This window comes from Molothrus ater, chromosome 6, assembly GCF_012460135.2.
Source record: "Molothrus ater isolate BHLD 08-10-18 breed brown headed cowbird chromosome 6, BPBGC_Mater_1.1, whole genome shotgun sequence".
NCBI lineage: Eukaryota > Metazoa > Chordata > Aves > Passeriformes > Icteridae > Molothrus > Molothrus ater.
This window is the reverse complement of record NC_050483.2, coordinates 10,841,235-10,868,870: the sequence shown is the minus strand read 5'-3', so window position 1 is coordinate 10,868,870 and position 27,636 is coordinate 10,841,235. Positions and strand designations below refer to the sequence as shown.

The 27,636-nt window shown below is 39.5% G+C and overlaps 1 protein-coding gene across 5 annotated transcripts in view; it reads right to left on the bottom strand.

The window, feature by feature from the left end:
- Positions 1 to 27,636, bottom strand: part of SBF2 (SET binding factor 2) — a 231,945-nt gene that overhangs the window by 162,497 nt on the left and 41,812 nt on the right. For 3 of the 5 annotated variants that reach the window (XM_036384030.2, XM_036384033.2, XM_036384035.2), the window contains exon 2: positions 24,515 to 24,603. In XM_036384030.2, coding sequence (XP_036239923.1) covers positions 24,515 to 24,603 — 89 coding nt within the window. The remainder of the gene's footprint in view (positions 1 to 24,514; positions 24,604 to 27,636) is intronic. The other 2 variants (XM_036384031.2, XM_036384034.2) reach the window with 1 other exon arrangement.

The following is a 27,636-nucleotide window of genomic DNA, read 5'->3' as shown; positions in this document are numbered from 1 at the left end:
TTTGGGAAGGACAATGAGACGCTGGAGCACGCCCAGAGGAGGCAACGAGGCCTGGAGAGGGGCTGGGAACACAAACCCTGTGAGGAACCACTGAGGGAGCTGGGGGTGCTCAGCCTGGAGAAAAGGAGACTCAGGGCTGACCTTATCACTCTCTACAGCTCCTGAAAGGTGGCTGTGGTCAGGTGGGATTGGTCTCGTTCTCCAGGCAGCACTGACAGAACTGATGCCAAGTGAGAGCCTCGAATCAGAAGGACAAGCAATAGCCAGGGCCCTCTGTGTATTTTTGAATAACAACCATTCTCAACATTGAGAAAGCAACCAGAAAACACCTGTTGGCAGAAATTCACTTGAGCCAGAAAGCCTTTTAAAACTGGTTCTTCTGCTGCTCAGAAATGAATTTAATGTCTGTACTGCATCTTGCCGTTTCCTAAAATTCACTGTGAACCCCAAATTTAATTGCATCCATCTACCAAGATTGATTAGTATTAAAAAGAATTCACTTATAGGCATTATTTAAGTCAAAAGCACCCCACTCATTGATTAGCAGTGTAATTTTTTAAAAGGATTTCTGCTTTACTTGTTCCAAGCAGGAAAAACATTTATTAATGTTTGCATGAGATGCTCAGATACAATTCCTCTAATAAACTACAACTTATACATTAAGAATCCATCACCAGTCTAAAGCACAAGGATGAGCTTGTCCACACTGTCCCCAAATGCGACATTGAGGAGGCAGTGTATGAAGACAAAGTTCATTTCCAGCCTGACAATTCCTACATGTGGAATTTCTCTCCAAAAATAAATTTATCAGAGTTAAAGGATTTGGAAAAATTTACAACTGCTGAACTAAAAAGGTTTTGTTCATTAACCTGCAAATCCCTAAACTACTGTGAATACTTTGTATATGAAAATGGAAATGCAAGAATCTATTGGTGAAAAGAAGGAACTTATTCTTTTCCTACAAACATCTCGTCCAAAAAAAGTTTTTTTGAGCATTTAACATTGCTTCCAATTTTTGTGTTCTACAAGAGAGAAAAATATACCAGGTTCTAGAAGATGTATAACAAATATGTTGGATATGTCTTTATTCATCTCCACAAGCTTTTCATCTACCTTGTCATTCAAGTAATCATTCCCAAATTTCTTGTTTGTGCAGTTCCAGATAACACGGGAACTATTTATTTATGCATTTTATTTTCACAATTCTACCCTTAACAAATCTTAGCTTTCGCTTTTTTTTCACAAACTGTTGCTTTCTGAGCCAGAGATCTCCAACTCTGCTGTCCAAAACATTGCTCAGATGTATTCTAAATTTGTCAAATTAATTTCTAACACAGCAAAGCTTATGCACAGTTCATATTACTTCCTTCACTATGCATGGGCTTGCATTCATCAGCACTGAATTTCATCTGCCATCTTGCCACTCATCCAACTGATTTGCACTCACAAAATTCTCCCAAGGGTTTCCTCTGATCCCAGCTAGATAAATAGTTCTAATATCTGCAATTTTGCTAATCCTGTAACTGATATTTATTGCATCTAAACATTCTCATCTCTAGCAAGGAACACTTCTGCTGTGATGAACACTTTTGGTTTGCACCTTTCAATTTCTTTCAGCTCTCCTGGTCACCACCTGATTCCTGACTGTCCCTTGCCTTGTAATTTCCTTGACCTATTTTGAAGGGGTTTGGCAAGGGACTTGGAATCTTCAAATAAACGATGTCAGTGATTCAGCTGTATCCACTGTTTGCTTTATGCACTCAGAGAATATTAATAGATTAGCAAGGCATAGTTTTGCTTTGTGAAACCAAGAGAATTTTGTTCAGATACAGTTTTCTGAAACTGCATATTTTAATTAGCACCTTGATTGCAAAATGGAACAACTTCTGAGACTGGAACTGAAGTTCCTCTCCAAATTCCCAAATATTGCAATCCCCCCTCCTCCTTTTGATTTTACTTCACACAATTATTAAAAACTCAATATCCCTTGTGTGTGTGTCACTCAACGTGAGGAGAACGTCAGTTCCTGGAAAAGGAAGAAGATGTCAGCAGGATGCATCCTCCTTTATCCTACACGTTGTTTCTGGGCTTTCCCTAAATAACTTCAACAAAAAAGAAAAAAAAAAAAAAGAAGAGAAAAAAAAAGTGCTTTGGATGAGGTGCTGGTTATGGAAGGATTTACTGCAAAGGAATGCAGGACAGAGGAATGAATCCCTTATCCGCTATGTCACACTCCAGGTCACAAGATAAAGGGATCAGCTGCAGGGACTGAGCAGCCTCTCCATGCACAGTGCAGCTGGATCCAGTTCTGAATGTGCACTCAAACAGGAAAAGACTCACAGGGAGTTTTCCTTTCTGAAACAATTAACTTCTTCTTTGATATCTTCTTTATCTTTATTTAAAAAAAAAATAATCTGCTGTTTGATCAGTTTCATTAGTTGTTCTGGTTAAGTTCTACCATCTTTTCAGTGCACACACTTCAAAGATTTGAAGTTTTTTATTAAGACAAAAGGAATGCACTAAATGGTCTCTAAGGAAAAGTGCCCATTTCAGTCTCCATCTAGAGCTCTAATCACCTGAGCAATTAAGGCCTGACATGTACAGTACTTATTAAATCATTCAGTGTATTTTATGTAGTAATGATGTCCTTCCTGCATGATTTTGTGTTCTTAATTACTAGAAATATGCAAGCAGTAAGTGTATTACTAGGAGAAAGTAAGCAGCTAGTACACATAACCATAAATTCTTTTGTGTCATGAAAGCACTACTCACATAAATAAAAGACTTAATTCACCATCTGCAAGATACATCTATCAACTAAAATGAATTCCAATGCCAATGAATCATCAATAGAAAGAGCACCAAAATAACCCCTTTCAAGGTGCAAAGAAAAAGGTACCATTTTCACGTGAAGGATCCTAAAGTAGTGGAAAAATCAAAATGAACTTTTACAAGTTTACTACAATGTGACCAAATATTACAACTATAAGTAGTACATAGTGCAGTAACTAAAACAACATGTAAAATACTGAATTTTATGACAGTACATAAACCAGCTCCTCTGACTATAACCATCAAACCAACCTCTTACACTAAGATGTAAAACCACAGGTTCAGAAATGCTGGGCTGTCATGTTCTGAGATGAGCTTTCTAAGCAGTAACACGATGCTTCTGGTCTAAAGTTTTTTCTGGAATATGTTATAAATGAAAGGAATCTTGGCAGGTCAGTGTCTCCCTAGAACGTGCGATTCTGCATGTCATTGCCCCGTGCTTATTCACTGCAACAACAGATTTCATTACCAAACAAGAAAGAGAAACAAACACAGCCTCACACAGTTCCTGCTCCAGGAGCTGCTTCACCTTTCCTTTCCTTTATCACCACAGCCATTGCCAAGACCACAGGAAACCAGAAGAACTGAGGAATTGCTAAGCTGAGCTCAGCTGCCCTTAGTCACCAGTGCTGCTGCTGCCTCCCATTGAGGCTGGGCCGGAGCAGAGTTCCAGCACTTCCCGGAAGCTCCTGCTGCATTCCACATTACAGCTGGGACTGAGCTGGAACAATGAGCAGAGTTTAAGAAGTCAAGCAGTCTCTGTCAGATAAATACCTCCACACAGAACTATCTGCTGAGCCCCCAGCCAGGTTTGCCCTGCAAACCTCACACGGAATACAACACAGAAACACCGTGGGTTTAAAACAAAAATATTGACATGAACTGCAGATTACCCGTAAAGTTGCCTTGAACCAAATCACAGTCTTGTTTGAGGCAATGGGGTGCAAGTCTGAGTTTCATTTTCATTTCCCTCATGGAACTTCCAATTCCCTGAAATTCTTGAAACACAAATTAAGCCTGAAATAGAGTCTTGCCTGAAGCTGAGCACTTCCTTTCCAGAGTAGAAGAAATCTTTTAGTACTAACAAATGGAATATTGAGATATTTTCATTGAAATGCTTTCACTTTTAATAACACTTTTTCAAGATAGCATATTAAAAACCTACTTATTTTCAACTAGAAAAAAACATCAGTTTAATTAGATTTCCACTCTAGGATGTAAGAACACCTTTTCACAATTTACATCTCTAAGGTATTTAGATATCTTTCCAAGCAATTCCCACAGAACTTTACATAGGCATTTCATGAAAGCCAAACATACTGCTGTGAAGGATGAACAGAGCAATCATTAATATTTTTATAGAGAAAAATACTGTCAAAAAAGGGGTAAAGAAAATGAGCAAGTTGACACGCTGACAACGAAACAAATTTCTGCTTAGGATTTATTTTCCTGAAAAATAAAACGATTGTGTGATAAAGCAGCAAATTTATTTCTCCATTTTTTGCAGCTGCTGTTTCTCACATTCCAAATGCCATAACTAAAAAGAATACACGTGTGATGCACAGAAAGGCCACACTGTACACTACCATCTCTCTCACCTCTTCCATGGAAAACATGTAACTCCTTCTAGAGCAAATTGTGAAAACATATTTAGACCAATTGTTCATTAACTTTTCCCACCTTTTCTCACCTGTTCATTTTCACCTTTGCCTTCTCAGTAGACAGCCATGCTCACCCAACAAACACCACCTACCAACTAATAAGAATGATTTATCATAAGAACAGCTACCTTGAGCTCATGAAGCATATTTACTGTTTCTAGATAGAGCTGATAGCCAATCTACTGGGAAGAACTTCCAGGCCTTGAATAACTTTTGATCAAGAGATTTGGCAAGTCAGAAGGGGCTTTTCTGCTTCTACAGGTTTCTAGGAACATGTACATTGCTATAAAACAGATGCTGCTGACGAATACCACAGAATCAAGGCACTAAATTACAACAAAAACATCTTGCATATCTGGCTCTACACATGAGAAAGTGACAGAAACCAAGTGACTGGATGGAGTAATGAAAACCACACCACAGCCCATCAATAATTTAAATATTAAGATGAAAAAATGTATTTTAAAATTAGTCACTTTCTTCCCCATCTTTTTTCAAATGCAGAGCTGTCAGTTAAGCAACCAGTTAGATCAAAACATTGGAGATCTTGCAATAAACAGGTCTATCTCCTACATTTTTAAAAAGTAATTATTTCTTTTAAAAGACAAGATCCTTTAAAAGGTGGAACATGCACTTTGGTTTTGTTAGCAGCAAATGCAGCAGCTGAAGAACATCTCCTGGTACTGAGGGCCAGACTGATGAACAAGAGCCAGAACCAGTTCCCAGATGAAGCAGCCTTAGGATGTTGGGCAGAGAGGTGGAAAACCGCTCTTCAGAGCTACCTGTGAGAAATCAACTGCAAAGTCAACCACAGCATGTGTGTGACCTGGCTCACTGAATGGAGCTGCGTGCTGGGATGCAGCTCTGCCCTTCTTGCTCAGCAGCAGGAGCTGCCTGAACTGAGATGTTCCTTCTGAGACCTTCCTTCTCCTCATCAGCCACTGCACGCTGTGATCCGTAAGGCTGCCGGCAACTGGAGGTCCTGGGGAAGGCTCTTCAGGAGCTGGACAGTCCAACCTCCTGCTCTAAGTATGATAAAGACCAAATTCAGACCACATTGCTCATGGATTTATAAAGTCCTGATCGCAAAATGGAACAACTTGAAAACCTCAGTCTTGAAAACCTCCAATGATGGAGACCATAAAGTCTCTTGGACAACTTATCCCAATGCTTGACTCTCCTTACGATGCAAGCTTTTCCCTTGCTTGGCTAATAATCCCTCTTTATAATTTTAATTCATACCCATTGCCACTTGTTCTGCCATCACATAGCACTGAGCAGAGTCTGGCTCCATCTCAACAGCCTCCATGCAGGCATTGGAAAGCTGCTGTTCAGTCATCCAAAGATGCCCCTTCTCCAGTTTGCAGACTCTCCCAGCTCCTGCAGCCTCTCTTCATGGGACAAGTCTTCTGGGCCCTGACCAGACCCTCTTGGCTGCCCTCCTGCAGAACAGCTCCATTTCACGGACATCCTTCTTGTATTGGGGAGCCCAAAACCAGATGCAGCTTTTCAGATAGTAAATAAAACGCTGAGTAAAGGACTGCAGCCCCCTCAGGCTCCTGGCTGTGATCCTGTGAATGCCATTTGGGATGCTGCTGGAGATCTTTGCTGCCAGGGCACACTCTGGCTCACATTTAGCTTGCTGTCCAGCAGGACCTCGAGGTCATTTTCAGCAGAGAGCCTTCCCAGCCAGCCAGTCTCCAGCCTGAAACACAACACATAGTTCTTCCCTCCCAAACACGGGCTTTGCATTTTTTCCTGATTCATTTCAGAATGCTTTCCCTGGCTCACTCCTGCAGCCTGCACAAGCTCTCTGTATGGGATCCCTGCCCCTCAAACATCCTCTAGCACCAGATTCCAGTATCAGCCAGAGTCTTGTGGCTTCTTCTTGTAACCAGTGCTAACCAACCTCTACTGGCTCCTGCAGCAGGGACCTTCTTAAATGTCAATTCACTTCAAGCAAGACATGGCTTGGAGCACCAACTGTTCAGATATTTGAAATGAGACAGTGAAAACAGTGAAACTTAGATGGTAAATACCTGACTAAATGCATGCCTTTAATGCCAACACCAGAAACAGAAAAAGCACAAGAGAAAATTTTACAGTCACGAATGCACTACATGCTAGGAAAAAATGTGCCCCCAGGACTCATGACTGACTCCCATAATACCTGTTAACCTATTTGCAAAACTGATGCTAATAATGATGTTTTAAAGAGCAAATTATAATATCAAGAGTTATGAGTAAACTTACATTTCAAAACACATAAGGAGTAAATTATCAAGTGTTCATAGTTGAGAAAAAATTGAAGTGTCCTTATTTATCTATAATTCTAAATCCTCATCTGAAATAATTGCTTCCAGAGCCAGCAGGTTTGTGGGTTTGTAACAGAAATAGTCTCCTCAGTAAAGGAAAATCTTAAGAAAATGTTAGAAGGAAATACTGCCAACTGAAAGAAAAAAAATTCTAAGAAAATACTCTGCCTGGTCATTTCCAAAGAATCCACATGAAAGTATTCACAAAGCCCTGTGGAAATGTACATCAACATAGAACCACCTTTAACAAGCTTCTCCCCCCTGCTCCATAGTATTACACAAAATTTTGTCTTAAACTGTGTTTAAGACCAAGATTGATTTGCTACAAAATAAAGTCAAATTAAACATAAAATATTGGCTACTGTTCTGAAGAGTGAATAAATTACTGTGTTCATTGAATACAACATCTTGAGAAAGGATATGTAAGACAAAAATAGCGAAGAGCACTCTATGCATTGATGTTGCTTCCACGTAAAGCATGCAATTACTTATTTATATGCATTTTAAAAGCCACGGTAAAAACACAATAAAACTTTCAAAGTCACTGCCTCTTTCACAACCCAGAAATTCTAAAAAGCAAGGGATAAAAACTGTCAGATTTTTATTTTACATCTATTCATACACATTCATTCAGTCACACTGAGTAAAGTCAACTCTAACTGCGACCCTTGGCGTTCCAAGGATTAGGTTCATGACCTCAGAGCATTTTAATTCTTTCCTAGATGAGGTTATTAATAATGTTTACTGTAGTTGAAAACATTGCACATAAATTGCAGTCTTGGGCAAAATTTATGGCATGTGGCAGTGAAACTAGAGCCTGCAATCTTAAAAGAAGAAACAAACCCCCCTAAAGCCCCAAAGCCCCCCAAACCAGTACTTTTGTGCCCCAATACTGCCACAGCTTTTAAGTAAGACCTCTGTGTTTTCCCACAAGTGTGGCACAGTTGCATCCCAAAGAGGCTGTATAAATAAGTTCAGACAAGCACTCAAGTTTAACAGCACCATGCACAGTCTTCCCACTCTGCTATGAAAATATGTGTGATATTCCTTTACTAAAATACCTGAAATACCTACCAGAGCAAAAATAAATTAACATCCTTTACATCACCTCAGGTATTTTCAGGAAAGATACATTATCTTCAAGTAAAACCTGAAGAAAATGTAAATACAGTACAAATATACAATATGCAGTGAAGACATCCACAAACTAATTTCAAAGAGGAAGGATAACCACAGGAGGTTCAGTATGGGAATTTCAATACTGCTCCTACTCAGGAACATTCAGGCAGTGACAAGCAGCCCAAGCTCCAGAGTTCTGTTCCAAATGAACACAAGTGAGCTGGCCACAGGCTTTTAAAGCACACTCTTGCCAGCTTGATTGAAAAGTTTAAAGACAAAGCCCCTGCTTGGAAAACTTCATTAAAATACTTATGTTCTTTTCAACATTTCCACATTTTTTAATTACACGTTCCTGTATCAGACAGAAATTGAAAAGTCAAAAAAAAAAATTGACAGCAAGTACCTAAAAACTGAAAGTTCAGTATCCACAATAAGCATTCCCTCCTCCTCCTGCCACATCCCAGTGGTGGCCCACATAGCTCCCTTGGGGAGCTGTGCCCAGGCCCTGCTCCTTGGAATGTGCTGCTGCCAGGAAAGCAGAGCTCAGACCGTGCTGGGCCAGCCAGGCCACACTGCACAGGCCCAGCTGCAAGCCCTGGCTCTCCCTCAGTACAGCAAAGTCTCACATTAAGAGAGCATTATTCCAAGATAGAACCCTACCAGTAGCCTTGACCCTCTTTGCACAGAGGACACTCTCACAGTAGGAATGAACCCAGCTTGGAGGGAAAAGCAAGTTCTAAAGGCAGGGGAGTAGGACAGTAACTCATAGCAGCAAGAACCTGTAGCAATTTGTGTGCTGGAAAATGTGATAAACCTCACGTAGACTTGACTGGTTTCAGTCTAGGAAGTGGTGATGAGTCTGAAGCCTGTTGCTGTCAGAGTGCATCACTCAGCAGTCATAAGTATCTTTTGAAAACAATAAATTAACTGTCAGAGGGAGAAAAGTCCTGTCCAAGATAAGAAAAATGGAAGTACACAAAAACTCCAGCAAGTTACATATAAAACTACATTTGAAATGACTGAGAATGTGCAGAGAAATCTGCTAAGGAATGAGGATTAGAATTATCAAATCACAGAATATTCTGAGTGGGAAGAGACCCATGAGGATAATCAAAATCCAGCTCCTGGCCCTGTACAGGACATGCCCAGGAGTCCCATCATGAGCCTGAGGACATTGCCCAAACACTCCTGAGCTCTGTCAGGCTGGTGCTGTGAGCGCTGCCCTGGGGAGCTGTTCCCAACCACCCTCTGGCTGAGAAACCTTCTCCTGATATCCAACCCAAACCTCCCTGACACAACTTCAGGCCAGGACCTTGACTTCTGTCACTGTCACCACAGAGACCAGTGCCTGCCCCTCCTCATACCCTCCTGAGGAAGTTGTAACTGCACTGAGGTCTCTCCTCAGAGCCTTTTCTCCAGGCTGAACAGACCAAGTGACCTCAGCCACTCCTCAAAGAGCCTCCCCTCCCACCTCCTCATCTTCACACCCTCCTTTGGTCACTCTCTAATAACTTCATATTTTTTCTATATTGTGGATCCCAAAGCTGCACACAGGACTCGAGGTGAGGTCACCCCAGTGCAGAGCAGAATGGGACAATCCCCTCAATTACTACCAAGATATGTTTCCTCATGCATCAGAAGGAGAAAGCTTCTAAAAACTGATGTGACAATGGCTAAAATGAGAGCAAAGGTAAAATCCCTCAAGGAGAAATGAAAAAAACTCCTCTAAGAAGTCTTTCCATGTTATAGTTTCTCAGAGGGGTTCCTGGGGAAGTTCCCAGAACAAAACTCTGGGAGTTTTTTGGAGGGGAAGATAGAAAAGATTTTGGAAAATTAAAATGAAAGTATCAGACAGCATGATTCCAAGTGTTCTGTGTAATCAAAATATAAAAATAGATAATTCTAAATTGTGGGTTCCTAAAGAGAAGACAAGACAAGATAGGATTATTGGAAGTAGGCAAATGTTTAATCTGTTTATAAAAGCATTATCCAGAATCTTTGCTTTCAAGCAGCAAATGTGCAGAAGACATCAAATTACAGAACTAGAAACCCTACAGAAAAGCAAATTACACTGGAAAAGAATCAGAAAAGCTTCTCTACAGCTAGATCATAAATCATCCATCTATTAACAGCTCTTCAACAAAAGTAAATGGATGCACTCAACACAATAGAGTCACTTAGTAAAAAGTCTTTTAGGAGGAAGATTCAAAAAAACTCTCAATCCAATTAAATTGTCATGGTATAGGAGAACAGTTCTCTTTTGAAGTAATAAGCTATTTTTAAAAGTAAGAATAAATGGGTGGTTTTCCCCAAGAGATGCAAACTAGATCTCTGCTGGGCTCTGTGCATGTGTCATAGGGGCTGATGGACCTAGGGGGTTTATTGTTTGTTTTCTACAGATAATTTCTGAACATATCACAAACATTCAAAAGTAAATTCATTTACTCTGGGGACAGTCAAAGAATCTGGAACAGTCAATACTAAAATCTTCTGTGATTGTACATGAGGGGGTCTTACAATACCAAGCAATTGGGTAAGCACTCAGTTCCCTAAGTGAGAAAAATAAACTAAAGCACACGAAAAAAGAATCCTGAAGATGCATATGCAATACCAGACTTCTTGTTACCACTCAGGAAAGGGAACCTGAAACATGGCTCACTTGAGCCACATTAGCTCAACTATCAACAGTGTAACAACATCTCTTAAAGATCTTCTAAATCCAAGTGCCTGCACAGGAACACCTTTCACTATCCCTTGGGGCTCAGAGCCCGATCCAACCTTGCCTTAAACACTTCAGGGATGGAGCATCCCCAGCTGCTCTGGGCAACCTGTTCCAGTGCCTCACCACTCCCACAGTGAATCTTCCTATCACCCATCTAAGCCCATTTTCCTTCAGTTGGAAGCCATTCTCCCTTGACCTATCTCTACCTGCCCTTGCAAAGAGTCCCTCTCCAGCTCTCTTGTAGCACCGCTTCAGGCACTGGAAGGCTGCCAGAAGGTTTCTCTTGGCCTTCTCTGGGCTGCACAACCCCAGTTCTCTCAGCCCTTCCTTACAAGAGAGGTGCTCCAACCCTGTGATGGCCTTGGTGGCCTCCTCTGGACTCCTTCCAACAGCTCCATGTCCTTGCTGTGCTAGGGAAGCAGAGGTGGACGCAGTGCTCCAGTGGGATCTCACCAGAGCAGAGGGGCAGAATCCCCTCCCTCCCTCCCTCCCCTGCTGCCCACGGGGCTTTTTGCAGTGTCAGCAGAAAGCACAGCCCCCGCCCCGTGTGCATCTACAGGGCTCTGAAACGTGTAGGTGCACTGGGCAAATCTCATTTACACATTTCTAGATTGCATCTCAAATTAGGGAATCGGCTTTCTCCTCTCCCTCTGGATCAGTGCAGCCTCTCCAACAGGAAAACCCAAAGAAGGGGTACCTATAACTAAAAAGAAATGATAGACAACTCCTGAGCAGCCCATTCTTGCCTCATTCAGTGCAACACATCACATACTGTGAAACTGAAACAGCACATTCTTTTCTGCCACACTTAAAGCCAGTCATCTGAAGAGACAGGAGTCATTACATTTCCTTCTTTGAACTTCAGAAACCACCACTAAATTCAATCCCTCATTTAAATACTGCTTCCACTCTAGTGAGGCTCTTGCAACAGAGACGTAAGGTATTACCCATAATAGGTGAAAGAGTGCACATAAAAATGCTGTTACCTAACTCACTGTAGTAAATTCATACTTTAAAAGGAAAGCTTATAAGCACTATCATATTTAAGCAATAAGACATAAAAGGGTGTGCATATGCTGTAATAATGACACACCTTAATAATATAAGAAGTATGTCAACTATTATCCCATACTACACACCCTGAAATGCTTCAGCATAGATTCCATCTACGTATTTAACAAATGAAATTAGAATACTTAGAAAAGATGTTTATTTAGTGGCTGATAAGCTCAAAATGTTTCATTAAAAAAACTCAGCCAATACATAAAACATGCCACCAAATACTCCTTTTCAGGTAATGCTTTCCAACCATTTCTTTTCATAAACAAACTACAAATACAGACTGTTAAAAAATACTTGCATCATTAAATGTATTCAGATCCTGCAAGAAGAAAAGAAGTTAAAAAAGGAAGGAGAGCCAATGAAAATCTCATTTTCTGTAATTTTTGAAGTGTTCTTGAAAGCTTAATGAGGAATTTTGAAGGAAAGAAAGTTTTTACTTTTTTTTTTTATTAAATTGCTTCTGTCTTTCCATTTCAACAACCAAAAAAAACAGTTCAATAAAAACATCCCACTTAGGTTATCTCTGTTAATTCTCAGTCTGAACTCAGGGGCTGGAGTTAGGTGGCTTTAGCTGAACTCTTACACACAATACTTCTTGCAGTCTAAAGCCAAAGTCAGCACAAAAATCTGACATTTGATTACATTTTCCTTAATTATATCATTGTTCACCTTGGATCAAACTGAAACCTTTTGGAAAATGCATTATTGAACATTTCACTATCTACTTAGCCTTTGCCACACAAAACACAAATATTATTATGTTTGTGGCAGCCAAAATAAACCAAATTTAACACTGGTATGCCTTCATTTTAAACCAAGCTAAAATATATTGAAATATTTATTAATTGCATATGATTCCACAGAAGTTATTACTGCAAAATGCTTTTCTCAGGCATAGCAACTCCAATAGTTACTTTCTCCAGCTAAAGCACACTGGTACAAAAAAATGATCTCAACAATCTTTCAGGCCTGATCAAACTTCACAAAGTTATTGTTATTTAATGTATTTCCATTCACTTCATAACTCTTTGGTTATATAGTTTCCCAAATCATGTGAATTTTTCATAATTGTATTACCCAAACACAGAGAAAGTTGTAGATATACATTTATTACAATAGCCACAGTTTTCTAACTACACAGCTGGAAATGCTGCTAATCTTTTGGATGAAAGACACTCGGACATGAAATGACCAAAACTCATCAACATTGTTACTTAAAAGATGTAAGTGTAACAAGAATCAAATCTTGAATTGCAAACTAGGAGACTTCAGCCACTCTTTTATAAATGATTCAGCCATAACCCAAAGCAGCAAGTGACTTTTCAGAGTAATTTTTGCTCCTCAGTGCCAATTCAATAACTTGCTGTGGATGCTGAAAAATCTGCTCATGCAGAAGTGGCTGCTGTGAACACACATTGGTCATAGGAGCAAAATATTTAAATTGGGGGGAGGGGGAGAATTCACTCTCCACCCACTTTTTGAGAGGTCTTGCCAGTTCCTCTGCTTTTTGGGAGAAGCAGCTCAAATCCAATATACGAGATATGAACCAGATACGAAAATGGTCCAACAACAAATCTTCAAAATTGCAAATGCCAACAAGTCTCTATGAGTATATTACCAGGCCAGAATGCAGGAAAATCCTTGTGAAATAAGGTTTTCTGGTATGCAGTTATAGCAAATAATCATGAGGTGATGCCGAGAAGTGGACAAATCTGGTATTCCAGGAATGTTAAAAACATCGAGGTCACGAATGCACACTGTAACTTTAGTACTCACTTCTTACCCCACTATTTTGACATTAAATCTAATTCATTCTTCATCCTAAGCTTATAAGCTGTGATTTTAATGAACATCTCTCTTGTCCACTGCTATAACACATGTCAAAAAGGAAACAATATAGTTAAAAAATGAAGTGAGGTTGATTCTGCATATGCCATGTACATAACAGGAGTATTGCTTGTTTTTAAAACACTGCATCACACCATAGATCTGTCAGTACACTAAACAACAGATCATCTCTCTTGGATTAAAACTTTGAATTTATTTACGTTTTTTCAGAGTAATGCTCCCTGCATTCCTAGCTCACAGGTAAGCCTAACAAAAACCACCAAAATCATAACTGCACTGGGCATTTTATTATTAAAAGAATATTTGGGTTGATCATAACCCAGTGTAATATACTGCATGAATCCACACAAAGTAGTTACATAACCCAGCCTTGTCCTACCAGTCTTTCACACACACTAGAATGGATTTTTGTTGAACTGCCTTTACTTAGATAAACAGCTAAATTAAGCTCTGAAGACACAAAAACCAGGGGAGAAGGGGGAGAGGGATATGAGCAGAAAGTTAAAGCTATTTCTTATATTAAATTCCTCATAATTTATGGTAGACCGACAACAGAAATATTAGCAGCTCAGTAAAACAGCAGATCATTTTATTGAGAGTGTGACTACATATTATGTATTATGTTAAAATTGCTTTTGTCCTAATTTTATATAGGTACTAGTTACTTTTGTCCAAGTAACTTGGCAGTGATTCAAATCAGAAATATACTTTCAAAAAAAAAAAAGGAAAAAAGACATTTTGGACTTGAGTATAACCAATACTGGTGAGTAAGAGAGCATGATCTGCTTTTCTGATCTCCTTTTGTTGACATAAATAAAAGATCATTTCACATCTAAGGGAAGGAACCAGCCAGTGTAAAGGAAAGATGTGCAAGCAGTTTGGGGACACCTTGATGACAAAATCCAGACAGAAAAGTTTATACAACAGCATCAGTAGTATCTTAGAGCAGCAGTAACTTTTATGGTAAAAATATAAATCCAAGATGGGCAGGGAAGGGAGCAGGGGGAATTTGCTCTTTTCTAGGGAAACATGCAGAGAGCAGGTGATATTTTAAAGGACACAAACCTGCAAGACTTGTGATATCCAGTCAGGGAAGCTCAAGCTCCAAACACCATCCAAGAAAAGACTTGCGTGTTAGAGTTCTCCCTCTTTGCCCAGGTTCACTCCACAGCTCAGATTTAATTAACTGCAGGCTGAGCAATAGCTACAAACTCTGCAAGGATCACCACACAAGCAGCCTTAGCCACAAGTAAAGCCTCAAGTGCCTCATGTCCAAATCTGCAAGCTGGAGCTTCATTGATTCACATTAGCAGCCAGTTGAAATGCCTCATTTATTACTCCATTTTTGATTTTTTTTTTCCTTTTCAGTTTGTGCTGGTATCCATGACAGCTAAATAAAAGCACCTGCTCAAGAGATGCTTTGACAGTGTGTCCTTGAAAAACACAGACACTGCAAGCCCAGAGAGGTCTCTCTTGGCAACATTTAATGAAGTTCTAACACTCTATGGATCAGCTGCACCATGAGCACTCATCTGAAAAATCTGCCACTTCTGAGGGTTTTGGCCTGCACTGGTTTAATTCTGACATCCACAGAGCAATGAGGACTGAGAAAAAAGGAAAGGCTTTGCTAGGAGCAGTCCAGGTAAACTGCTGGCAAAACTACTGGATTCACACTTGGAATTCATTACAAGAAGCCATGCTTGAGGCAGATCCACACTCAGGAGAAGCTCAAAGACAAAAACTCTTCTTGGTGACTAGCCCTAAAATCAGCACTTACAAATCACATCTGAATATAGTTCTATTTCTCTTCCTCTTAATAGAAGCTGTATTTTTCATATAAAAGTACATTATTTCTTTATTCTTTTACCTTATTATGACCATGCCCAAACTCCTCTTATAACAAGTATATAGAAAATTATCATTTATTGACTTCTTCAGTAAAATTCTCATAGTTATTTTCCAAATCCTTACTGAAATTAGGATCAGAACCATACCAGATAGTATAAAATACCACTTTATTACTAAAGAAGAATACAGGAGGAAAAAGGCCATCTAAACAGCCTAGCTGCTTTTTGCATCTTCTAACCCTGAAGTTCATTCATAAACTACTTTTTTTTTTCCACCTCCAAGTGCCAGGTTTGGTATAAAAGAAAACAATTTGTTACATGTTACTGGGATATAGACAAGAGTCCAGAAAGGTTGTACAACAAAACCTGCAAATTTCAAAGTGGTTCTGCCAGTTCCCTGCAAATCACCCAAAAGCCAGCACCACCATGCTGTACTGAAACAATATTTAGTGTTTGCTTTGTAAACAAAAAAAAAAACAACATCCCTACCTCAGAGTTCATAAACTGAGCTCTGTTTGAGGCTTCAGTTAGTGGTGGTGCTGGAGGCTAATGGACTACTTTTTGGGGGAAAAATTTTAAAAATTGGTAATAAGCCTCCAAGTCTTTTCCCAGGAATTCTGCATGGCACAGCCCCAGTCAGGCACTGGAGCACTGGAATCAGCTGCTGCTTTCTGCATGGGTGCTGTGTCAGGTGCATGCCTGGAGCCACTCTGACCTTCATGGAATCTGGAAATCAGAAATTACACCAACTGGGAAGCGCAGAAGGCCTCTGCCCTGATCTTTCTGCTTGGCTTCAAACTGGATAATGCAATGACTAAATGAGCTGTGGCCCATGGAAGGCACAAAACTGTGAAGTATCATCAGTTAAGATTTGTTAATGTTCTTTTCTGTTCTTTGGTGAGCACAACTAGGACACCCCTTTTACAATTTATTATTAAAAAGCATTTACACTGTATAAAGGCTTCAGAAAAGTTCTTTCATGGTTTAAAAGCCAAGCTTTAAAACCACTAAGATGACTTAAGCTAGAAGAAGAAACCTGCATCCAAACACAACAAAATTTATGTAGAGTACAAACTAAAAGGTCAGTCAAACTGGGGAGTTGGGGGAACATAATGATTTACAAGTACTACTGATTAGAAATTCTTAGCATGAAAAGTATCAGCTTTAACAAACCACTAACAAATTTGTTCAGAAAAAAAAAAAATATCCTTATTTTGCATTAATCTGTTTTCTTGAACCATTAGAAAACATTCCAAAGTGATTTACAGTCATAGGAATCAACTTCATAGATAAATTATTTCTGGATTCCCAGAACACATTCAACAACCCAGTTCAAGTTTCACAATCTTGTCTCCAGCCCAATAGGCTGTGTTTGATTAGCTGCACATCATCTGCCTTTCTGCACAACCCCAGAGAGGATCCCTTTGTGACAACTGGATATATGGTTATAAATTCAACACACAACACTCTTGGCTGGCTTTCTCCAAAACCACACCAATTCTCAGCTCCCTGCACAAACACACAGAAAAACCAAACCAACCAAACAAAAAACCCCAGAAACGTCAGTCCAATAATTGTCTCAATTACAGAACTTCAAGAGTAAAAGAAGTTCCAGCTTCTTACAGAAAGCTGACAGATAATCCGTAACAAGGAGCTGAAACAAAACACAGGATTTCAAACAACAAACTGAATTCTGAGGTAATTCAGTGGTTTTCAGGATTGTTACATTTCTCCAATTCTCTCTCTTCCTCTCTGGCAGTTACAGAAAGATGATCCAGTGGTGACAGAGTTTGCTGGACTTAACAGTGAGAGAAACACCTGACAACCCCCCCAGGGACCAGGTCTCATCTCCCATGGTATTTCTCATCTTCCACAGTATTTCTTCATTCATCTCCATTCTGATGTCCCAGCCTGGTCCCTGGCATGGCTCTTTGTGCAAGAGAGCCAGGGCCTTTGCTTCTCAGATTAACAGATCTAAGAAGAACCTCAGGAGATTATCCAAGCAATTCCCTTTTCCATGTCACACTGTTAGCCTCACACATGTCATTCTCCATCAGAAACAAATAAGACTGCTCAAAAGTTTCATTCTAAATAGCATGTGCTCCATCTATTTAAATATTTATTACTGGTTACACCAAATCTCCTTTGCTAGAGAATCCATTTACTCACCATATTCTCAAAGGACAAGGAGAACAGTTTATCCTCTTCATTTTATTTATCTCAAGTCCAACCTCTGGCCATTTCAGAACAGTGCTTACCTTTACTCAAAAGCTAAACTTCTTTGATTCATGCTGAGCTCCACTTTTTAATTTGTGGAGACAACAGATGGGGAAGGTTAGACACTGTACACAAATAACTTAGAGAGGGGTACAGTCACCTGCACATGGCACAAGGAAAAACTGGAAACAGGAGTTTTGTATAGCAACAGAACTGGGTGTTATAGTGCACACAAATTCATTTCAATTCATTTCTGTGTGCTTGGGTCAACATAAAAACAGTGCTGTAAACCCAGAGGGTGCAGCACTCACAGGAGTTTTAACTGCTTTAGAAATGGACATTGGTTTGGGGCTCTCCAGATAAATTGCTCGTTTGTTGCTTGCATCCCAAATTTCCATGGATTTGTGGTCATATGGAATTATTCTGAAATAATCAGTGATGATTAGTCCAAAGTGGAATAGGTCACTGAGGCTAAAGAATCTCCTCTGATGTTAAGGACATGCTCAGCTTTTAAAGAACATGTGTCACTCCACAGTCACGTGCTGCATTCATCCAAGTTAAACTAATGTTCTTTAAAAACACAAAGCACATCTGTAACCAGGCTAATCATAAAGTTGAAAATAATTAAAAGCATAATTTTCCCCCATAATTTCTGCTCTCAAATACAAAACAATAGGATTTCTGCTCTTCAGTTTTGGCTTCTGGAGATAGAGCCCATTTTCACATCATGTGTTTTGAGATGTATGCTGCTCTCCCTTTTTAGTCAAGAGTTTTTCAAGAGCTTAAAAAAAACAACCAAGGAACAACAAAACTTAACTATTGTATTTATATAATAATTATATAAATATAGTCATAGTTCTATAACAATAATTTTTAATATTGAACATTTATATATAAATATTTAATATTTAAAATTCAGAACCTTCAGGAAAAGCAGGGTCTCCCAGGAGACTTACCACAGACAAGCCTGCAAGTTATAAGGGGGAAACCAAGACACTCCCAGAGTTTTGTGAATGTTACACCTCATGGCATAACTGAGGGTCTCAGAATCTCTTCTGCAGACTGTTACACAAAAACCCCAAAGCAGAGGCTCAGAGTGAACTCCATGTTGCAGTCTTTCCTCCAATTTTTAAACAAGATGAGAAAAACTTAGAGAGGTAGGAAAAGATGCTGAATCACACACAAAGCCTGGGTGGACAAGACAATCTTATGCAGTCAAGGATTACCTGTGGAGATGACAAATGAACAACAAAGAAAACCAACCCAAAGCATTCTATGAGTCTAAAAATATCTGCACTTCTTAAGCAAGCTTGTAGAAATGGCTTTCTCCTCCATAAATCTGAAAAGAATTTAACTTAAAATGCAAGTGTGTGGATCTTAAAACACTGTGATAGATGCAAAAAAGGTTACACTTCAATGTACTCCATTGAAAGATTAGAGTTGAAAAAGAGTTAAATTCCAAACAGATGTCACTTCAATATTTTACCATTTCTACCAAAACTGTTGGCTGTAGTGCTCTGATGTGGTTATTTTTCCCAACTCAAAACAAAACTAAGAGTGGATAAAGCAAATTAATTGAACCCTTTGACAGCACTTAGTCAAGTGAGACAAAGTTATACTACACAAGGACTACTTGAAAGTCCTTGGATACCAATATCAAATTATTTTATCACATTAGTCTACAAAATCCAGAAGCTAACATCCATTCAGTAAGACCAGATTCTAAAATCAGAATGTAGCTGTTTTACAGCTGTAAAAGACACCAAATTAAGGGCATTCTTCTAGTGGAGGCTAATATGAATATAAGAATATAACCTGAGTCCAAAAACACTCTGACCAAAAAAAAACAAAACAAAACTCTGTAGTTTTGCTATCATCTGTTTCCTGCTAAGTGCTGAAAGCACCTGTTCTGTAATATGGGAATAAAAACAACACAAAGCATTTCCAAGTGCTACACTGAGCTCTGCTGTGCAGTTTTCAGTGAAGAATTACATATGTAATGATTTTTGAGAGGTAAAAGACATTTGAGGGGAAAGAGGGGCAAAAAATCCCCCACCAAACAAAACTCTCTGCAGCTGAGCAGGTGCACTGAAGGTTAAATGGATGTTGTAGACAACTCTTTATTCAGGTCCTCAAAAGCATTAATGTTTGAGAAAAATTGGCTTACAGATCAGCTAGCTAAGACTGAAGCATTTAAAGATTAACTCCTTTAAAACTTTAATCACTTCAGGCCTTAACTGTCTAATCTGCAGCCCCAGTTGTCTCTTATGTCTTATTTAAAATAAGTAGTGAAATGGTCAAGCAGCAGATTTTTTTCTAGAAAAGATGCCTTATACCAAGGTGGCAAAACAAAACTAAGAGATCAGCACTTGAATTTTAAAAGTATTGCTTTTGACTGGATGTGTAATGGTTTCCAGAGACTCTGCAGTGGAAATTTTCAGAAGTTTAGGAGTTCTGAAAAACTTTTCCACTTTAAAATTTGGCCTTCTTTTAAATGTCTTCAGTAGAGTGCAACTTTGAAGACAAATGAGCTGGGTTTTGGTGGTGTTTTTGTGATAGCTTTTTTCCCCCCGTTCCAAGTGTAAAGCTCCAAGAGAAGTAAATTTCAGTTAAGATCTCAGAGGTAGAGCTGTAACTCATAAATCATGTATGTAAAAAGGAAGTGGAAATTTGTACAAGACCAACTAGATCAGTCAGAATACAAATACACTTTGAAAATACCATTCCTTCCTCTCATTTTACAAAACTCACGGAGTTTTTTTTGTATCTCAGGTTAGTTGGAATTTGAAAGTTGAATCCAGGTTTTCATAAAAGACATATTCCACATCCACTTAAGAGTTTATGTCTGAAGCAAAACCAGGGTGCAGAAATGCTGAGCTCCACAGCAAGGGCTGTACGCTAAGGAGGAATAAACTGATTGCAGCAACTCCCACACCTCCTTTAGAAGGAAGCAGGCAAACTTACACATCCCAAAGGGATACCTGCAGCCTTTCTCTCAGTGTCATAACTTGTGTAAGTGGTCATCAAATGGTTGTATTAAACAGCACTTTTTACCAATTAAAGATACATTTTATAATTGAAGTCATTATTTGGATAGGTGATTATCTTGTCTAGAAAAACATGTTAATTTCTATACTTGACCACATTTGAAATTCAAATTACTGAATCATGACACTACTGCTAACACCAGCACCAGTTACAGTGGGAAATTTCCTTCCCTGCTAGTCAGAAACTGCAGAAACACATCATATCCAGTTCCAACTCCAGACAAGGTAACTGTTTCTAGGTATGACTTCTCTTGGCCTCATTAAGAGCAGCCTCCCAACACTGAGTAATGCAGGTGAATTAGTTTAGCTAATTTAGCCCTGGGACAAAAATGACTTTACAATTTAACATTACATACCAAAGCTTCCTCTGATGTGTAACTAATTATGATGTCTAGAAAGTTACACAGTGGAATTAAAACTGCATTAGAAATAAGAAAAATATGCAAAAATGTAAAGCTAACTCATTCAACCAACACACACTCTCCAGCATTCTTTCTACAAGCAAGATCAAGAAGTTTGATTGTCCTAACCTGACACTGCTCTGTATGCCTCAGCTGACTTTACAGGGTTATTTGTACACTTAAGCTGCATCTGAAAAAACTTCTCAGAAACAGACTATGGAGAAGAATACCCAAACATGTTCATTTAAAATATCATGGGGGGGCAGCTATCAGATTGGGGTGTTCTAACTGCATTCTTTCAAAAACCAGTGACTGAAATGCTTTTCTGGGCCAAATATTTTATTAAGAATGAGCATAAATCTCCCTTTACCCCTCAAAGTCATCTTACTCCCATGGAACTGGAAGAAACTCACTCTGACTTGCATTTGTCTATAAATTGCAGATGGACTGCTCTTGGTCAGTAAAATGAAGATGCTCAGATTCTAAACTAAATTGTTCCTTACATTTCTCTTGAATAGCCCACAAAATGTTCTAACAAATGGAAGAAGTGCATTTTATTGCTTCTGAAGTAACACTCAATATATATGACATTAAGAAATATTGTATCTTATTTGCAGTTACATCGCACAATTTAATAAATGGTAAAAAAGTCTTCTGCCCTTAACAGCTACTGTAATTATCAATAATCCATTGCAAAAACCTTCAGGTATGTTTCACAGCAATTTGCAGGTGGCTTATCAAAGTTTCTGCATTCAGTTACAAACAGAACAAAGTTTAAAGCTGTGAAGTCTTTAGTGAAGCAGCAAATATAAAAAGATTTTCCTTAATGTCTTTAGCTAATTTCAGAGGATGCAGACAAGAGGAGTAAGAAAACACTGACCAAACACCTCCTGACAGCATCATTCCCTCAGCAGAGACTCATGGCTTTCCTCACCAATGGCAACCAGCAGACACACAATTTATTGAACAAGACAAATTAAAGTACTTGACTTGAATAAAATGGAATAGAGTACATTTCTGTTAAATTCTGGACAATGTGTTTACTCCCAGCCCATGTGTTTGTGACCAGAACACAGCTATCATGCTGCTCACATAAAAACAGACACAGTTGGAATAACTCTTAATACTTTAATCCAGAACACACATAGACCAAAGACGACACCCTTCAGTGAAATTCAGACTGCAATCACATTTTATAATGACCCAATTCTCTGTATTTGTGTCAAACTATCAAAACTACAAAATACAGTCAAAGTGAAAGGTGAAATTGAGTCATCATTCCTAGAGAAGATGTTCTCAAAATGATCCCTCTTCACTCAGTCAAGGGCCAGTCCAGTAGACCCAGTTTGTACCATGGGTGCCTGTTTAGCAAAACTGGGCTCAAAAAAAATCTCCCTTCAATCCTATCATTAAGCATGAAAAGCTTTGGCTTTTTTCCTTCATGAGAACACAGCAAAGAGAGCTTGACATGTTTTTCAGATACAAACCATGGCTTTTTTTCCATTTAATAGAAACCATACAGATCTTTCAGAGAAGAGCAAGTATTTAAGAGGATATTAACTCAAACTTGTCATAGAACTAAGTGCTATTAATAAATAGGTCTTTCTTCAGTCTCATATACATTTGTCAACTCATCTATTCTTACCTTTTTCCCCCATTTCTTTTTCCTTAAGGATTGCCTATTACCCCCTTATTGATATTAAATCTTAAGGTGACAGAACATGGTAACACCGCTTTTCTTCTTTCCTTTCCATGAATTAATGTTGATTCTTGTTAGATTCATCCAAAACCTTGAAAAAAATTCCTGCCAACATCTGACTTTCATAAGTGATTTACTTCAGTACTTGATCTTTGCACTATCTCTACCTCCTCAATCTTCATTAACTAAAATTTTATTTACCACGCTTGGAAAGCAGATCAAAACTTGACTGATTTTGCCAACTGGCTGAATTGATGTTGTTAAATTGTCAAGATTTTGTTTTATTTGGAAAGTTTAAAGTTTTAATGGCTTGGCCTAATGAGTCATTTGAGAATCAATACAGAAATAATGTTTTGTCCCATTAAAAAAAAATTTCTTTAGAAATGTGTTTCTTGTAGTGCTAAAATCCTACAATTAAACTAAAATGGGAGATAACACCTGGGCACAGATTAAGATTCACTGCTTCAAGAGAAGGTGTCCCTATATGTTTTATTTGTTTATTTTTCACATCTTCCCAGCTAGTCAGACCCATTGCTCTCTCTGAACAAGGTCAGGAAGATCTGAGATTTAGATCTGTGGCACAGAGTAAACCTCACCATGACTCAGCCTCTGGGGTTGTTTGAGGCAGGATGAACCCTCCTGGCTGAACCTTGGAGCTTCCCCATTTCAGCAGAGCTCAGCATTGCCAAACCTGGGGTTATGCAAGCGCACCAAGAGGCTGCAATTCCCCATCACAGGGGGGGGAGAAATCCTGCTCACCCCAAAGAGCAGCAGGGCATGGCAAGCCCTGAAATGAGACCCCAGAGGAGGAGAAAAGGAGCCCGCAGCCGCCAGCTCAGGGAGCGAATGCGCCTCTCGGGGAGGGAGCAGCCAAGCCCAGTCCCCTTCCTGTCCTTCATGAGAGCACAGAGCAGGGAGCTGAGCACTGCCTGAAAGATGCCAGACTGGGAAAAACCTGCTCTGTTGGCTGTGCAATAAATGCAGTGAACAGTTGGTGTCTTTGTCCTCTGCAGCTGATTTTGCCCCACAGTAAAGACTCCTATTGCAACATTTCGTAGAGCCCATGTCCTCCCATAGCTCATCCTGTCCCAGAAGTTTCTCAGTTCACACCAGTAAAAGTTTCACTCTGACTTCTCAGAAACCTCATTTCAGAATATGACCACAGTCCTTCCTTTCTCTTCGGGATTTTTAGAGACAAGATGTTGAGTGATCCCTGATCCACCTTTTCATTGCATCCCACAAGAAGAGACCAAGGAAGGGGGGAAAAAAGCAGCACCTTGGGAATTCCCTGTTTAAAATAGATGCCTTGCACACCAGCCTTGCTGACCATTTTAATAAATCCAGTTTATTGGGATATTATATTAATTTATTTTAAAATCTACATTATGCAAATATGCATAGTTTTGTAATTATTTGAACATGACAATGAGAAGTCATCTGCCATCTGAAGGCTGCTCACAAAACATAGGAGCACAAATAACCATTTATTTTAAACACAGTTTATAAATTTGCAGCAGACAGTTTCTATATTTGAGGAACATTTACTTAGCTGTGCATACCAGAATAAATTATCTTCTGTTAGCCAAAATTGTTATTCTTAAACCTATAATCTATCCCCTGTGCTCACTAATTTCTACCCATGCCCTGTTGGGTTAAACAATACAGATCATTACATGAAGGCAGATTTATCTTCCAAATGCACGTGAAAGAAATTTAAGACTTGCAAAATGTAATGCAAACTTACCAACTCTATTCCCTGTGGAAAAGGAGTGTCTTCCCAGTCCTTCTGGGGAAATCTTTGTATTATTTTCCCCAAACCTTCTGTTGGTCCTGCTGAAAGATAAAATTCAATTATTTAAAGGCAAACTGGTGGAACTGAAATCACCATACATTTGAGAATATGTTCAAAATATACCATATATCAGTAAGTTTTTCACCACAAGAGGCAGAACACACTCCTCAAATGTGTCTTGCAACTCATGTAATAAATACAACCTTCACATTTTCCAGCAGTAACACCAGGAATCACTACATGAATGAAGATACAAGTGGCAGCCAGCCTCTACCTCTCGTGTTTTCAAAATGACAGGTGATTATTGATAATTCTGGTCTCTCTCTATAAACAGCAGTGAGTTTAATATAATGGATATGTGATATTTAAAAAAGAAAGCAATAGTTTCTCAAGAAGCAGACTTCCAAAAGAAGCCTATAGATGGACATAAATCTGCAGATTAGAACTCCATATGATTAATCCAGGACACACTAGCCCTTTCCAGTATTTCTCACTGATTTCCTTGGACAAGTCAGCAGTGGTTTTCCACACAGAAAGATGTGAAGTAAAGCTGGCAATTTCTGGTAACTTTTCTGATGCAACTGCCTTCTTTTTTTACATGTTCCTTTTTTTGGAAGCAACGGTGCTATAGAACAATTTTGGAAACACCACAAATACCCCACAATTGTAGCGCTGCGTCACCCTGAACGGTTCAGGAATGCATGGACAAACAGCAATTTTGTTCTTCACCTTCTGAAATCCTGCAGTAAATCCTGAAAATACCTTTCCCTGACATCCAACCTAACCTCCCCTGACTCAGCTTGAGGCCATTGCATCAAGATCCTGCTGCTGGTCACCAGAGAGGAGATCATGAAGAAGCTGTAACTTCAATGGCCCCAGGTCCCTTTCCACAGGGCTCCTCTCCAGGGTGTCTCATTCTTCAGTCTGTCCATACATCAATGGCAAAGTTGAAATTTGCAACCATTTAAAACACCTTTTAATAGCTGACCTGTGCAATCTAATTGAATCATCTTTTCTGTAAAGTTGTATCACAAAATGTTGAGATTAAGCATTAAAATTGTTAAACATTTTCTTGTTAAAGACAATCTTCTGAAAGATCATCTTCTCAAAGCTGTACTCTGATAGTATGAAGCAGTCCAATTGATGCATTAGTAGTAGCAGTCCATATGTGCTGCCTCCTCTGCAGACACCCAGGCAGCAGCAGTGAATACATTACTCTCCTGGCTTTACCATAAAAAACCATTTTCTGTCTGACAAACCTCAAGTCTGCTAGCATAAATCAGTGTTACAGTGAGAAAAAAATAGGCTTCCTCTAAGCTTCCTGCAAATTTACAGTTTGAGTTTGCTGCTATCTTAAAACCCACAAAACACCTTACAAGACATTTGGGCAGAACAATCTGATGGGTCAGTAGGAAGAATTTCCTCCAGTTTGTGCATATGTACACCTAACATTCTGTGACTGTCCCTTGGGAATAATCTCAGAGCAGATGTTCTTGGTACAATGGCCATACAAACTACAAGGAGTACAAGTCCCAAAAGCAATCTCAGCCCCAAGGTAGCACACAGTGTAGCTGCCAAGGGCAGCCTGCTCACAGACTGCACTCACACAGGGTTAGCTGGGAGCTCTGTGCAGCAGGCCAGCAAGTCAAAGCCAAAGCAAGTGTCACATTCTAGAGGAGCTGCAGAGATGCTCAGAAGGCAGAGCCAGGATGTGCCAGCGCCTGAGGAACAAATTCAGACATGGCTCCAGCTGCAGTTTGTGTAAGGGAAAGGAGCTCCCTGTTAGACTGAACAACTGAACAGGGTCACCAGTCACTGATCCACTGTTAAGTGTTCCCCTCAGGTACTCTACCAAAGCATTTCCATTCCTTTATGCAGACAGGAGCAGGGACTGTGGAGTAGGTGACTGCACAAAGGGGCTGCTCCTTCATTGACTCCATGTCAGAACTTCTCCCCTTGCTGAGTTCAAGTTCACATTATCTGCTTATCCCAAGTCATATCTCTGTCAAATCTCTTCTTCCTGCAGTTGTTCTAGAGCTGGCAGGTGGCACAAGGAGACAGCAAACAAATGCACCCAAGGCAGGGGTGAGCACAAACACCCTCCAGGCAGAGCTCAGCCTGAAGAAAGGGCAGGACTGAGCTGAACAGAGGCATCCAGACTTCTGGAAAAGGAAGAACCAGAGAGTTACAGCAGCAAACAGTCCCTGCTATGCATTTGCTCCCAAAGTTTCTCTGTGCAAGCACAGGTGACTTGTTTAAATTCTGAATTCAGTTTACGAGAGACTGAGACCTCTGACACTACCAACTACAATTATAAATAATGACATCCAAGAAAGTAGCTCAAAATTTCTTCTACTTCATATTCTGAAGCTATCAATCCTTCTAGTTCTCCTTTTACTTGACTGCTACAAAGACTCTCCCTACATCACGGTATAGGAAGCTCTAAATTTAGAATTGAGAGATGTAATTTTTTTAAGTTTTTAATATTCTCTCCTTCATGTCAAAAGCTCATCAGGTTTTTTAGGTTGCTTTCCTTAGAAGGCCACTAATGCTGGCCACCAGTGTTAGAGTTTCCTGCATCAAATTCCATTTTGCTTTCAAGAAGGATTCTAAACCTCCATAGGGATTTCCCTGAAGAAAATGAAGTGCTGCTGAGAGTTTTCTGAAAGCCACACAAACTTCTCATGCTGCCTGAACTTGCACTTCAGGTCACCTCTGGGACCAGGGAGAAACCACTCCACACCTGCCAGGGAGCAGCTCCCTCCAAAAGGTGCAGCACCAAGTCCCTCCTTGTGTCCCCAGACCCAGCCTGTCCCCACTGGTGGGAAAATACCAGAAACCAAAAATACTTTGTGTCTACCTCTAGCTCAGGCCCAACTGATTTGGTATCTGAGTTCTCAAAAAACTTAGGAAAGGATTCTGTTCAGAACAGCTCACAGAAGCCTTGCAAACACTCCAGGTGTTAAACAGTCAAACTTGAGGCCCACAGCAGTAAAGCTGAATCTTCAGGAAACCATTGACTTAAATACAGAAAGACTAAAATTTTTAAAAAGTTCATGGAACAGTACGTGAAG